This window comes from Carex rostrata, chromosome 14 (assembly GCF_964058835.1).
Source record: "Carex rostrata chromosome 14, lpCarRost1.2, whole genome shotgun sequence".
Taxonomy (NCBI): Eukaryota; Viridiplantae; Streptophyta; class Magnoliopsida; order Poales; family Cyperaceae; genus Carex; species Carex rostrata.
In genome coordinates this window covers 10,288,314-10,303,559 of record NC_135931.1, presented here as the reverse complement: position 1 = coordinate 10,303,559, position 15,246 = coordinate 10,288,314, and the positions used below count along the sequence as shown (strand labels likewise).

General features: G+C 34.5%; 2 protein-coding genes across 2 annotated transcripts; both read right to left on the bottom strand.

Annotated features, from left to right (window-relative positions):
- Positions 1–39: 39 nt before the first annotated feature.
- LOC144564961 (villin-5-like) lies at positions 40–5,218 on the bottom strand. The gene is made up of 9 exons (XM_078314568.1): positions 5,042–5,218; positions 4,615–4,687; positions 4,383–4,482; positions 3,440–3,508; positions 2,862–3,095; positions 1,923–2,100; positions 1,689–1,821; positions 599–761; positions 40–480 (listed from the first exon to the last, which is right to left on the bottom strand). Exons 2-9 carry the CDS (start codon positions 4,668–4,670, stop codon positions 355–357), a joined length of 1,059 nt encoding a protein of 352 aa, XP_078170694.1. The 5' UTR covers positions 4,671–4,687; positions 5,042–5,218; the 3' UTR covers positions 40–354.
- A 3,421-nt stretch (positions 5,219–8,639) lies between these two features.
- AUG1 (HAUS augmin-like complex subunit) lies at positions 8,640–13,269 on the bottom strand. Its single transcript, XM_078314570.1, has 5 exons — positions 12,732–13,269; positions 12,265–12,399; positions 11,796–11,919; positions 9,485–9,622; positions 8,640–8,892 (listed from the first exon to the last, which is right to left on the bottom strand). The coding sequence occupies exons 1-5, from the start codon at positions 13,130–13,132 to the stop codon at positions 8,782–8,784; spliced, it is 909 nt and encodes a 302-aa protein (XP_078170696.1). The 5' UTR covers positions 13,133–13,269; the 3' UTR covers positions 8,640–8,781.
- Positions 13,270–15,246: the final 1,977 nt, after the last annotated feature.

Below are 15,246 nucleotides of genomic sequence, written 5' to 3'. Positions count from 1 at the left end.
TTGACCTTGGTTTTTTCTCAAAAAAAATAGAATACATTGTTTACAGGCAAAACCAAAAAAAATTAAAACAGAACAACTGATATGTCCATTCTATATTATGCCCCTTATTTCCTTTTCCAGATTGGGCTGTTCACAAGTACACGTGAAATAAAGCAATAGGAAGAAAAAATAAAACAGAAAAAAAATATAAGCAATATATAGGTATTACTTCAGCAAACCAAACATAGTAGTAGTAAAAAACCCAGCACATCGGTACTATAGTTTGCAATTAAATAATACACAAAAAAGCAACCCAAGCCACTCAAATAATGAGATATGTCAATTCATAACTTATGCAACCACAGCCGACCTGCTTCAATCATCCTCTGGTTCTTCCCCTTGCGCCCATCCAGTGAATTTTGATTTGAACAACCCAGTCTCATATCCCTCTATTACCCTAACAACACGGGATTTCTTTCGCTTGGGGTCATGAAGCAATTCCTGGTACATTGACATCACGATGCCATTTAAAAAGTGTACATCATATCTCATATAACAGAACTTAGAAAGGTAACATAGGCCTCTCTCATATCCCAATTGTGTAAAAGTGAAAACATACCTCAGCAGCCTTACTAGCACCTTTCTTGTCAGCAAGAGATGTGCCTTTACCCATCCAAACATAGATCTCAAGTCCCGACTCAAGCAAGTAACACTTGTTTGTCTCCAGCAAGTCCATTGTTAAGCTTTCCGTATCAACAGGCACTGGCTTCCCTTGCTGTACACTGGAAAGTGGCACGCAAAAAAAGGTTGAGAGGTAAATTGTAGGGTTTAGTACCAATGCAAATACTGAATAGACAAACGGAGCAATTAAAATTCCAATGCAGATGATTTCTGACATGTACCTGTCTAGTACCAAGTGAAACATTCTTTATTAATTTTGAGTTATCTATTTGTCTACTATTTGATTATTAGCATTGATTATTATGAGAATTTATACCATACACCGGCAGCATTTGTTTGCTTTGGTTTTGCCTCTAATTTTTTTTTTTTGTCAAATGTGCTTTGTGCTGCTTCTGATGAAAATTTGTTAGTAAATAGAATTGGAGATTGAACTTCATTCATGAATGTGCTTAAGGCCTCCCTAATATAAATTAGGAAGAATTTTGAAAGGAATTGGAGACTCAGTGTATATGCATAATAATTGTCCTATGCAAGCAAGTTGGGGATCTATGCTTCAAAAGTATGTGCATTTTCAAATAGTCAAAGTACAAAACAGAAAGGACAACATCTATTATAATTTTATTTTGTCAATAAAGGTAGCAAAGCTATCACTTACATTACTGAAACAAGCTATTTATAAAATTGTCCCTACCAACAAAACTTATCACAAAAAAAATTCAGCCCCTAGAAAGAAAACCCATGCTGTCATTAGATCTCCTTAACTAGGTCTAGTATATTTTTTTTATATAGAGAAAGGTGGAGGTCTAGCCTACCAACTTCCATTTAATATCCATAAAGGATCCCCCATCCAGGTTTCGAACCTATAACCTCCCACATGGAGGGCATTGCCCTTTGCCACTACACCAAAGGTTGATTCTTTATGTCTAGTATATTTGAAAACAAAATAAATTTCAAGTCCAACCTAAGATAAGTGAGTAGTGAAACAAACATAAATATAAAGTTCATATAAAGACAAAGTAAATACTTACTTGTACAACTGTGCACTTGGGCCCTCCTCCTTTGAATTATCCTCATGACTTGTCTGTGCTGAAATAGTACCAAAACCTCCAAAATATTCCCAAAATTTACTGGCCTCTGCATCGTCAGCCACCTCAGCATCCGCTTTTGAAAAACAACAACAAAGAGAAGTTAACAACTAAAAGTATGGCCTGGTCAGGTACCGGCAGTATTGTATGTATTGGAATTGGAATTGTGCATTTTACCAATGGTGACAATGTCACACGAGCCTTCATGGTACAAGTCCTTGATGTGTTGAACCACCTCCATGGCCTTGCCTCTCTCCCGAATTGATGAATCGGAGCCATTGAATTGGTATATCTTTGACTGGGTGTCAAGTATGAATATGTCACCATGGTTCAGAGAAGACTTCTCGACCGGGACCTGGCACATAAAGGAAATAAGCTGATTCAACAAAGATAGTTACTTGTCCAGGACTAATACACAATCTCAACATGGATGAAAGTATATTCATCTTTAAATGTTCCAAACTTCCAGAGGAGGAGAAAGGTACGCCATTAGACGTTGACAATTTTACAAAGCAATGGGTCCTTCCTCTAACCATAAGTAAACTACGAAACCAAACCAAGAGCGTTTGACATTAGGTTTCAAGTTTACATAGTCTGTTCAAGAAAAGAGTTTATTGGTCGAGTTAACAAAACAAATTAGATTAAATCGCATTATGTTTTATTTGTTTTTCTTGAAATAGATTCTGCTCAAAATGCACTCATCTGTGCAAATGAAGTAAAGAAATGCTAGAAGATTTATGCAAATAAATTAACACATTCAGTGCAGTGCGTTCAGCAAGTTAACTTGAAAATGCTAATTTTGTAATTGCATGCTTGACTTAAAGCTGGTCCTAATTATTGGGTTGTTATTGCAAATAACTCGTTCGCAATATGAAACAAAAAAAATCCAATAAAAGAAAGTTTCCAGTACAGTAAATTATAATGAGAGGGACCCAACTAAGCTGAGCAAATCAGAATTAATGGATTTAAGGATGTGTCAGGATATAATTAAGGACAAAGTGGTCAATTTTTTTGTGCCCGGTTAGTGCTCATGTTGGCCATGCTATGTTTAGTGAACAATAATCATAATGGATGACTTTTTGCAAAACAATAAAAATGAAAACAGTCAAAACTTGCCTCTTGGACGCGGACACCCTTGCACTGATATAATCGAGTGACAAGCTCATGGGCATTGATTTCGGTGTGTTTAAAACCTGACGCGGTGCCACCAGGCTGTGGAATGATGCACGGCTTGAAATAAGATAGGAATTTCTCAGACTCGTCGCCCTGCACCTCTCTGTACTGCACGGGCCCACCACCTAGTGCCTCATCAAGCTCAACTGTCAGAATAGCTACACTCCCTGCCTCATCCTGAACCAAAATGTTGTGTTACACTGGGATTCATTATAAGTGTAACATTGGCATTTTATGAGTATCATGAGTCCCAACCAACCTAGTACAGGAACAAGGGATTTTATAGTTGTTGGTTAATACTTAATAGTTAACTGAAGATAAGAGAAAAATCATTTATACTTGGTGCTAATATGTTTTGTTGCCTTTGGTTCATGTGGACTGTTTCCCGTTCTTTATTTCATCCACTTTTCAAATGTCGTTATCATATTTCTTTGGTATTAAAAATTCAAGATGTTTAACGAATAATTAAACCAAAACAGCTAAAATTTAATAAATTATAGATTATACAACTTGAGTCAGACCTGGCTAGTGTCTTTTCCAAGCCAATAGTGGATATCATGCCGAAGTGCACCACTTTTTGTGGCAGTAGTCTGCTTGAATAGGAAAAAAAATGTTATATGGATATCAAATATGTGTTATAATATGCATCTGTAAATATCATCAAGGAAAGGGGTGGCAAGAGGTTGCATCAGATAGGCAATTTTTATAAAGAAATGGGTTGGATCTATACTGACACTCCAGCTGGACAACAAATATTATTGGTTTCACATTGAAAATCTTCAAATTTATTATATTTTGCTCCTCCTTATATACTTCTAATTGGCTACTTGAGGGTTTAACCTTCTTACAACAAAAAGTTAAAAATAATATATGGAAGGATCAGGCCTGATCAGAACGGCCATCCGGTGAAACAAATACTGATTGGAACCTTATTGATTTATGAGCACTGCCACTTTACAAGGGTAGGTCATATTTGAGAGAAAATCCCAATACTGACACCTAATTTAAAGTTTGCTTGATGAGATTCTTGAACTTTTGTTATTCTTTCTGAAGTGGCCCTACCAAAAGTTAATTCAATAATTTAATAAAGTTCACTAGTTCAGGAGTATGAACCACTCTCCTGTTTAGTTAATAATTAAATGAAGGAGCTCTGGCTTTCAAAAAGTTAATACATGGCCTGATTGAACAAAATTAAAATCTAGGGGGTTCATAAATCATACAATTATTGCTGATTTCCTGTCAAATGTAACAAACAATTCAGAGATACTATGAGATAAACTGAAGAAGAAAACTGAGGAATGACTATAGGTTGGTTATTCTTTATTTTCGGCACAGTTTCGGAAACAATTGAAGACATTGGGAATTTGGGATCATATATTAAGACCTACGTCAAACAAAATAATGGATGGCAAATCATTAATAGTATAATCACAAGGGGCAATTATATTACAAATCAATGTTCACCTTCAGTACAATGTAAGAATCCCCCATGAAAAATTTTCCATATGAGGCTTTTGGGACAGGTACGGGATGAAAATTCTCAACACGCCAAATCTGCAACCCTCTGAGATCAGTTAAGGCCTAACAGATTTACTGAGTCTGAGAAGTAAGAAACCTTAGTAATTGTATTCATTGATCATATCTTCAAGTGATAGCTAAACAATTTTTCTTTTAAATAAAAAATTTGAAAGGATACGGCTCCTTTCCAGCTCCTTCAAAGGCAGGATCCAATTCTCCAGTGGATGTAGACATTCTGTTCAACTTAAAGCCTGAAGAAATTTCATCATGAGTTTAAAACATAATTAAAATACAATGACCTTGTCAGGTTGAACAGCCTAACGAGAAAGTTTATATCAAATTGACAGTACTAAGGTCTAATTGTGTACAGAAAAGTTATGCAAACGGTCTCAAATTGGAGGGATGACCTTACGCAAGTACAAATAATATCCGTTGACCCAATAAAAAGCAGCTCATTGCCAAATTTTGTCTCTCTTTTTTACGAAGGTTAATCGCTACACTTTTTCAGTGAATTAAAGTGACAGAAATTGTCGAGAGGCTGGCTGACATAGATTAAAAAATAAATAATGAAAACAAAATTACACAAATGAAGGTCTATATCTCACCTCCCCCTGCTCCAATTGATGGAAAGAAATAACAAATTAGCGCAAATCAAGTATCGACTTCGATCAACCTCAAATCAAATCTCAATATAGAAGAGGAAAGAATTAGACAAGGTCAGCCCCGCAGAAGATGGAATGATGTGAAATTTAAAGAAGGAGATCCACATGCACTCCATTCCTGCTCAAAACTGGAGGCAACAGTAATATAACACAAATTGATAATTTTTTCTTATAATATAAGAAACTGATAGACCGAATCTCCTGCACTTCTAGGGACAGGAAATTCCTGTTCCTAGAACCACTGTCGGATGGGTCTGAGATGGGCCCGGAATCAAAAATTTTAATAATAAAAATTATTTCGGATTTATCCAGTAGTGATTCTAAAGACAAGAATTTCCTGCCTCTAAAGAGCAAGTGATCCAGTTCCAAAAATTGATACCTACAAGATATGTTAAATCTTCAAATTTTAAACTATTCACATTATATGTCATTAAATTGCCCAATTTGTCTTTTTGTTTTGCTTTTTTATTTTGATTATTTTTTCTGATTTTAAAAAATGTATTTGATGTGTTTAAGTTGTCATGTAAATCTCAAAGTAATGTATGTTTTTGTGTTGAATATATACACAGTTAATCATATCATGCATGTCTTCAGCATTTAAAAAAAAAAAATGTTATTTATACTCAATCTTTTTAATGCCACTTTTTTTTGTAAAGAAATATTTAATTTTAAAAATTGTTTTTCTTTGATTGACTTTTTTTCCAAAGCAAAGCTTGGGAACAACCTTGTAGTTGAAATGTTGGTACTTATCGAAAATATCAGTAAATATTTTGATATCTTGAAATTTGCAGAAGTACCAACTCATTTAAACTAAAATAAGCAGGAGGAACTTGTCCCAATATAAATTGATCAATTGTCCTGTGAGGAAAAAAGTTTTTACTGCAAGTCTTGTTAGTATTCAGTATTCACACAAAGACCCCTTCAAACAACATGTATTCAAACGGAATGATCATTTTGAAAGAAAAATCACTGTTTTACAGACACATCAACTAGTGCATTAATTTTGGCTATTTTGATATTTCAAAATATTTACTAGCAGTTTAATTAAGTATCAAAATTTAACGAAGTTTTTCTATTTAAAAAGAATTCCCATAATTGATGGTATCAGTTGAGAGCTGCAGTGCCTCCATTTTTTTCAGCACTGTAATAATTAATTGATGTAAATATCATGTTAATTATTAGATTAAATTTTCTAATCCGCCAAAATTAAAGTGATTAATTTTATTGATTTTTCAAGTTTTTATGATTTAGACCTTATTATTAGTAGTTGATCAAACAAGTGAAATTTTGTATTATTAGCTATTGTATTTTCCTTTTGTGTGGGAGATTATATGTTTTTAATTTAATATGCGTAATTAGATATGATTTAAAAATATTTCACTTGTATCTCATGTTGAAAATAAAAAGTTCTTCGTGGACAACAAAATTATCGACATAAAAAACTATCTCCTCTAAAATAATATAGTTTTAGATTTTGTAAATATAGGAGCATTCAAGTTCATAAATTTTAAAATAATAAGTTATCTTTAGTGTTTGGGAGGTGACTTGTAGCTGTTGGTGTTGGACACCTGCTCTGCTTTATGCAATGGAGAGGAACAACTATGAAAAGCATAAAAGCAATAATGGATAACATTTACTATTAAATAATAAAATAAAATAAAATAAAAGGACGAAGGCATCGCAAAACGCAATCTTCGTCTTGTATTCGTGGCGACCCTGATAGGATGCATGCCCCCCGAAATTAGATTCGCTAAGCAGGTCTTGATAATTTATAACGTCCAGAGAGGACATTGTAAACAATCATGTTCTTCTTACAAGTATGACTAATATAACATTAGTGTCATTTCAGTCTATATAACACTGATTCCAAAACCTATCAAATTGAGTTTAAATGGTGAATCCAAACCGTTCAAATTAATTTACTTTATGAGTGATACGTTTACATGCAAACTTTTTATATTTTCAAGTTATTTTAGTATCAAATTAAGCGGCAAAAAAATTGAAAAATGAATGTATTAAAATTAACTTAAAAACTCAAATATTTGACCGCTTGACTTGATATCAAATAAACACAAAAACTTGTAAATTTTACATGTAAACGTACAACTAATGAAGTAGATCGGTTTAAATGGTTTGAATTCACCATTTGAACTCGATTTAATAGATTTTGGATTTTGTGTTACATAGACGGAAAGACACTGAGCCACACTCTCTTCTTAGATGTCAAAAAAAACGTATTTATTTAATTATTTTGTTATTAATAAAAATTTCGGTGCATGCCCGCATAATGCTCATTGGATCCACTGTCGACTTAAATGTCTAGCGTTGACGTGTTTCTGTCGGCAAGCTCTTCTTGACCGTTAGATTCCCCCACAACTTCAATAATCGGAGTCCACGTGTGAATGGAGAAAACCAATGCTGATCTGGCCCCCAGTTGGGAAGTACTGATTACTGAATGCTGATCTGAAATAACTTTTTCTTTTTAGGTGACTCATTCCTCAAATCATAGATGTAAAATTTGCTCTATGAGAATTTTAACAACTATTTGTTAAGAAATTTTGGACTATCTTTGTTTTGTGATTTCGGTATTTTTTTTTCTTTTTTCTTTTTAATAAATTAGCAATTGTTCCATGTCTTATAATTAAACTTATAATTATCACATCGATATTTATAATTACTGTACAAGCTTAACAGTCGAACTTTTTGGAAAGATACGACTCCAAAGAAGCCAGTGTTGTACTCCAGCTGATCTGATGATACTAGTTTCTCGTGATGGAATTTTCTAGCTGTGGCCCCGGTTCTAAATCTGAGTTCTATTCGGCATTTTTCTGTAGTCAATATGCGTAATCTAAGCATGTAAATCGTCATTTTCCATGCGGTATACTCAATAATATCCATGCAATATTACTAAGTGTAAAAACCAAAAGGAAAAAAAAAAATGCATTACAGAGTACCAAAAAAAAATTGAACAAGCCTACAGCAGCCCGTCCAGGAGAAGAATTTCACCCTTCCAGTGCATCTCAACAAGTATTCGCTTGTTTGTTGAACTAAATACTTTGATGCACCGCTTAGAATTCAATACATACATGCTGGCATGTCGTATGGGAATCCGAGAAATTAAACATGTATATACTAATAACGCAGAACATAGGCACTCAGCATCAGCACTGGTACCTATTTATCAGTCTGTCAGCGAGTTATTACGTTGACCTTCCAATTAGTCCCTTTCTATTATGGATAGCATTGTGTTTTATCTCATTTCGTACTTATATACCATTTAAGTCTATCCATTTTTCAGAAAAGATTACACTGTCATTGTTGTATCGGACATATACACAGACCTACTAGAAGTGGATAGTATCTGAATAAAGCATAAACTGTCGACTATGTATTTATGTTTACTAAATAGGAAGGGGAACAGGAAACCCATATTTAGCCTGAATACACCAAGAACATGTTCTAAGAATGGAGCAGATTTCAGGTTGGTACCAGACTATACTTGTACCCTGGTACCCATGGTGCCCCATTACTAATACAGAAGTTGGTGACTTGAAACTTATCACAAAGTCAAATAAGATTACGCACTGTCCACTGAACTATTAAATAAACAACCCAAACACTAGATACTTTGATATAAACAAAAGAAAAGACGACTAAGTACAAAATGCAAGGAATCATAGATATCACAACGGAGGAGCATTAAGGCACAAGCCCAAGACATCCTCAAGATACTTCTCCGCTGCAGCATACTGCCTCTTTTTATCCTCTATAGCTAATGCAGCTAGGGTTTTATCCTGATTTGAAACAAAAATTGCAACAAAACAATACATCATTAAGTTGGAACTCTTGTCAGAGATGGTTAGAAAAATGTATCCACAAAAGTGCTATTTCCTTGTGTTTCCCTTTAAAATGTGATGAATCGATCAATACATCGCTACGGGAATGCAACAATAATCTGCTAGGGAATATTGACAAGGAACCTCTATTCTTTTCCTTTTTTCTTTGTGAAATCAGTAGGCAATGGGCTTGTTTTATTCTGGGGGTATGAAAGGAAATTTTGCAAAATTTTATGTAGCAGGGAGCACACTGCAAATTCTTAACAGGGAGGTACTTTTTTTTTTCTCTTTTTGAAATGTCCAAAAGACAAACGAGTGTCAATCAACCATTATAACCTCAGTTTCTCTAAGTCTATGCAAAAACAACATTTAACTTATAAAAAAAAAACTGCCCTTAATATGAACAAAATCAGTTCACAAATACCTACATCCATTTCAGCCCTGACCTTAGTTTTTTTTTGAAACCTTGGCAGTGGCTGCCAAGTAACCCTGACCGTAAGTTAGAACATTGTTTCATCACATAGAGGGAAAAATATGCAAGTTTACATACCGGTGGCAAGTCTTGATAGCTTCTGAGAGTATCCACAATAGGCTTGGTTTTCTTCTCATAATCCTTCTTATCCTCTGCCATTTGCATTAAAACACCATGATTTATATCTGAAGTATAACCCGCTCGATTCAGAAGTGCCTGTTGGAATATCAGAAGTAATTAGAAATTACAAATCATTTGAGGAAGCATTTTCAGCAACAGATACTGGTATCTGGGTGGTAAAACACCTGTAGGCTAGCTACAAATTTGGATATCTCATTGGACATTTTTGGTGATGTGGGTGTTCACATAAATTGGGCCTGATATTCAGATACCTTTTTGGACATAATGGAGATGTCACTAAACATTTAACAGTTAAAACCAAAGTTGGATGCAAAAATGAACACATTGCACCTGGCATTTAATATTAACTTGCCAAAATCTCTTCCCAACAACTAATTCATATGTACTAGGAACCCAGCATATGAACTTTAAGAAGTACCGAAAAAAGAAGTCCAATTAGTACTTAGTACTGGAAGGACAAAAATCTAACCAAACGCTTTACTTTTATCAATAACACACAGGGCCGTTCGGCAACCCTCCTTAAGGGAGGCAGGATTAAAAATTTAATCTTTGCTAAGGAGTTGTTCGGGGAGATATGTGGATTAAGAAAGTTGGATCAATACAATTAAAAATTGTCTTATTATGGAAAAAAAAATGTAAAAGACCAAAATAACCTTCGTGTTATTTTTCTCATAGAATATGATTAATGATGCTTTATATTACATCATAAGTTTATTTTTACTTATAATTTATTTTCACCATAATTTACAATTCACAACATTTCTTAAAGTGAAAAATAAACTTTCCAAAATTTAATAAGGAAATGACAAATTATGATTGTATACTAATTCTGTTACAAGAGGTTCAACAATTAAAACCCCATTCGCTTTGCAAAATCTTCATTTTCCAAATTTATCATACCAACCCAAAACTCATCTAGAAAAGTGAATATCCTCACATGCAGTTGCACACACACCTCACCTGCAGTTTTAGTACCAGTATGGCCTTTTGGTTCTTTGTGAATTTATTCAGCTTGCTTATAGTTAAAATTCAAGATTCTAATTATTTATGTTGCAAACATTTGGTTCTTACAAATAGAGCGACAAACGAGATATATCATAATTAAAATCTCTCCAATGCAGGTCAGATAAAGCTACCGGTCTAAGGTCTAGCATGATACATACCATTAAGCACTAGTAAAGCCCTTAGCAGTAATTCTTTAATTTCAATATTTTAAACAAAACCAACTATAGAATGAACCATGACAGGTGCACTAGTACCAACTGGTATATCAAGATTTGACTGGTACACAGGTACCAACTGGCATACCAAGATTTGACAGATGCACTGGTACCATGATACGGGTAAAAGATTAGAAATTGTTATACAGTTACAATGCACAGATAGACTCCATAAAAGCATACCAAGATCTGAAAAGTGTACTGGTACCAACAACAAAGACGAAGACGAAGGAATTAAATGCAAGAAAAAAAATCAAAGAAGAAGAAAAAGTATATGGAGGAACTTTATAAGAAACTTCTCCAATAGATTGATGCACTGGCGCAACAATTATCACAATTTGAGTAAATTTAGTAAACTAACTAACAATAAAAAAATCACCCAATTGTAAAAATTTGGGCAAACTTGAGAAACTCCGTCACTAGTCAAATGATGGAAAAATTATCCAAATGTACCCCCAGTCATAATGTGAAAATAAAAAGCTTAATACAATCATACATAGACATATCGACCAAATAATTTGGAACAAAATAGGAACTACCAGATTCACCAAGAAAATCAAAATGAGAAGGAAAGAATAGAAACACGTCATCATGGATCTCAATAGAAAGAGCATTTCATGCCCAACCTTTCTATACCTTCGATTTTACGAGTTTATTGGAGATTCAAGCTGAAAAAATGAGAGTTTTTGTTTCCTTCTTCATTGGATTAGACGCACCAAAAAGGAGGAAGAAGGGTAACAAATAATAAATAACTCGGTGGTGCTTAAGTAGCACAACTTTATAAGGGCATCAGTGACCGTGAAAAAAAGCTAAGGAGGCTCTAAAGGAGCAAATAGGCTAAGGAAGGGTCACACTTGGATTAAGAATTTAAGTCAAGGAGGTACTTTAATCCTGTCCAAGGAACTTGTGTTCGGCTGAATTAACAGCCCAAGGACCCTTAAGGAGGCTTAATCCTTCCAGACGAACAGGTACACAAGGTTTAATGTTCCCTTGACTGCTACAGGTACTGACAGGTGGAAAGACAGTACCTTATAATTAGCAAGTTGGCTATTGTACTGGCGCTCCTTCTCATCTAACATTGCCAGATTCTTTTGCCATCGGTACATTTGCTCTTCATGCAATGCTGCTTCATTTTCAAATTTTGATAGCAGTCTACAAAACAAACAAAATGTTGCAAATTATGCTTGCAGTGTTCACATTTTAATCAAACCTGAACAATTAATTTTGAACATTTTACAGTCGAAATGCAACCTGCGAAGGTAGAAATTTTCTTGAGATACACAGCTATACTCCAAAGTCTCATATATAGCTACTACGAGGTGAGAAAAAGCATGCATTCATACAACTGCCCAAATTACCCCTTTTAAATCATGTAAAAAGCAGGGTAATCTTGGCAATTATAAACTAAGTGAGCAGGACATATATAACAACTTCCATAGTATATGAAATGTAGGACAAGTTTGATCAAAAAAAAAAAATGTAGGACAAGAAGCATACTTTTTAAGTTCAGCGAGCTTGGCGATGGCCTTTCTAGTATATTCTAAAAGCATCTTAGATTCCCTTTGAACATTTATTCTCTTTTCTGCTACTTCAGTCTTTCTCAGCACCAAATCAGAGTTAGCCACAATAAAGCTATACATATATGAAAAATTTAGACAAATCAGATCCTTCAACTATAAAGTTGAAGACCTGGACTACAAACTTGTAAATGTAAATATAAAATTAATAGGATTTAGGAATTGCTTAATTTCTCTAAAAAATTTAGGCTTTCCATAAATTAAGCAATTACTGATTATTCCCATCAGACACAGACCAGAATCTGGAAGATTACTCCTATCCAGTTTTTGCACTTGATAGATTGGTGTTGGGCCATATTTTGATCTTTAGGCATCAATGTATCATCGAGTAAGAGGTAAAAATTATAATAAGCCACAGTGCAGGGAGTGAAACTCCCAAATTCTCACCTGCTAGTCTCAGTATCTCTAATCCCAAGCAAATTAGCAACCTCAGCGACAGCCTGGGCTGAACCCATGGCTGAGGGGGAGAGATGCTCGCGTCCCAGCCCAGCTGAAGAGAGAATCTCCCTGATCCGGGCAGCCTCCGCTCGATACTCTGACGCTTTCTGACGCAGATCAGGAGCCACAATTGCGGCAGCCCGGGATCTGGATTGAGAGAGTGAGGCGAGGGAATGCAAGAGCTTTATCGAGGTAGGGGTTAGGGTTAGGTCGGGGACTTGGCGGTTCGCTTGGTCGAAGAGAGAAGAAAGCCACGACTGGACATCGGCGAGGCGTGCCGCGTCGGATGCGGCGGAGCTAGAGGAAGAATGAGAGTCGAGAGAGACCATGAGGGTTTCCATGGATTCCATTCTGAACCTTCGATAGAGAATCAATGAGAGGGGAAGATTTCCAACCAAAATGGAGGGAGAAGGGAGATTATCTTTTGGTGCATACACCGGTGATGTTACACCGTTATCACTGACAGTTTGTAGAAATATGTCGAGACAGAATTGTCATTGATTCCAAAATAACATGCACCGGGTTTATGAAAAGGAATCTCGGAAAATCAATTGGAATTTGAAAAAGTGCTAACAACTTAATATTAGTGCTAACACCAGGCCTTCCTACTTACTTCCTCGGTAACAACTAACAACTCGCGAGGGCGACTGCTGAGCCGAGTTCGTATCCTCTGCATTCACGGAACGTGCGTTAATAGATCTGAACCGTATGATTGAAATCTGCACTAATTTTAAAGGCCCCGTGCGTTATAGACATGGACCGATTTGGCTTAAATTCTGATCAGACGGCTTATATGCATTAAACTCAAAAGATGCTCTATTGAGTTAATGCAAAAGATGCAGGCTCCTGCTGATTCAGAGGGTTCATGAACGAGAGGGAGAATTTTTTTTTTATTGTTGTTAAAAGTCCGTAGACAATTGCATATGCATCATTATTTTGATGCTTCGATATACTTTAGGTTCTTTATCTTCATTTTCAAAGTTCGAACAGTCAATTAGAACCGCTTAACATGATATTCATAATAAATGTGCTTGGAGATCAAATTTTATATTTTTTTTAGAATTTTTTTACTATTTTTTTAGATAGGTACAATATGACTTTATCGGATGGTCCAGAATCTCCTTAAAAAAATGATTTTGTATCTATCTTAAAAAGTAGTAAAAAAATTCTAAAAAATATAAAATTTGGTCTCCAAGCATATTTTATTATGAAGATTATGTTGAGCGGTTCGGACTTTGAAAATGGAGATAAAAGATGTAGTCTATGTGAAGCATATTGAAACACAAAAATGATGATACATTTGAACCCTCCTCTACATAATATATGATAATGAATGTCTTTAAAAGCATTCAGCTATAAAACAAATAAAAAAAACCACACAGGAATATGTGCATTATGTAAATACAAATTTGATAATATTTGTTTAATTGGAATTATAGAAGCCTTGTGGTTGTGTAATATCCCGAAAAATTTAGTTATTATTATTTATACTTGTAAATTTCTTTTATGATATAATCAAGATTATAATTTTTTATAACATTTCGTAAAAATATAAATATGATATATAGGTTTTTGATAAAAAGATTCAACGAATTAGGACAATTGAAATATCTATTCATAATATTTTATAAAGTTAAAGACTAATATGAGATTTATAATATCTAATTAAACCATTTTAACGAATTTATTATTATATAACCGTTCAATAAAGAAAAGATTAATTAAAGAGGCGCAAACCCCTGATTCTAATAACAACTATTATTTAATAAATATCTTAAATCCACTGTTTCAGAGCAGTTTTTTTTTTTTAAAACTCGTGATAAACCTCTTCAATTAAGGCACTGTTTCGATTTATACTTTCATTATATATATCTACATATTAAAATAACTGAATCGATCAACTCGGTTTCCTTCTCACTATTTTATATCCGATACACTTTCCTCTTCTCTCTGTTTGATATCCGAGTAAAAACAAAAATGAAAAAGAAAAAAAAAAGAAACTGGCACAAAACTTTTTTCTAAAAACTTTTTATATTAATTATCAATTTCCGATTCGTATTCTGACTATGTCGCAATGATTCTGAGTTGTGTGTTGAAATCTGATTTGAAGTTCTGAAGATCTCGCTATCAGGTAACCGGACTTCACTATAATATGTGTTTTCATTTTGTATGGTTGATTTGAATATTGGTATTGCATATTGGATTATGATGGCATATTTAACGGGATAGCGAGTCTGAGGTTGGAATTTGATTTGTCCGATACACGGGGGCTGCTAGTCGTGGTCGGGACTGATATGCGAGGAATGCTAGTCGCAGTCGGGTTCGATGGTTGAAAATGATGTGACTTGTTTTACGGATAACCTAGACCAACGTGCTATCGCCGATGAAATATGCATGCATAATTTGATGTGAATTTGTGTGGATTAATCGAGCATATTTGAATGTTTGTTAAATTAAGCCAATT

Bases quoted from the DNA above. Each gene is read 5' to 3' on its own strand.
- AUG1 (XM_078314570.1), bottom strand. From the start codon at position 13,132: ATGGAATCCATGGAAACCCTCATGGTCTCTCTCGACTCTCATTCTTCC. The intron at 12,400-12,731 runs GTGAGAATTTGG...ATATATGTATAG, and splicing joins AGAGATACTGAGACTAGCAG to CTTTATTGTGGCTAACTCTG. The intron at 9,623-11,795 runs GTACTGTCTTTC...ATATTCCAACAG, and splicing joins GCCAACTTGCTAATTATAAG to GCACTTCTGAATCGAGCGGG.
- LOC144564961 (XM_078314568.1), bottom strand. From the start codon at position 4,670: ATGTCTACATCCACTGGAGAATTGGATCCTGCCTTTGAAGGAGCTGGA. The intron at 1,822-1,922 runs GTAAAATGCACA...GTTTTTCAAAAG, and splicing joins GTGTGACATTGTCACCATTG to CGGATGCTGAGGTGGCTGAC. The intron at 762-1,688 runs GTAAGTATTTAC...GCCACTTTCCAG, and splicing joins CCAAGTGCACAGTTGTACAA to TGTACAGCAAGGGAAGCCAG.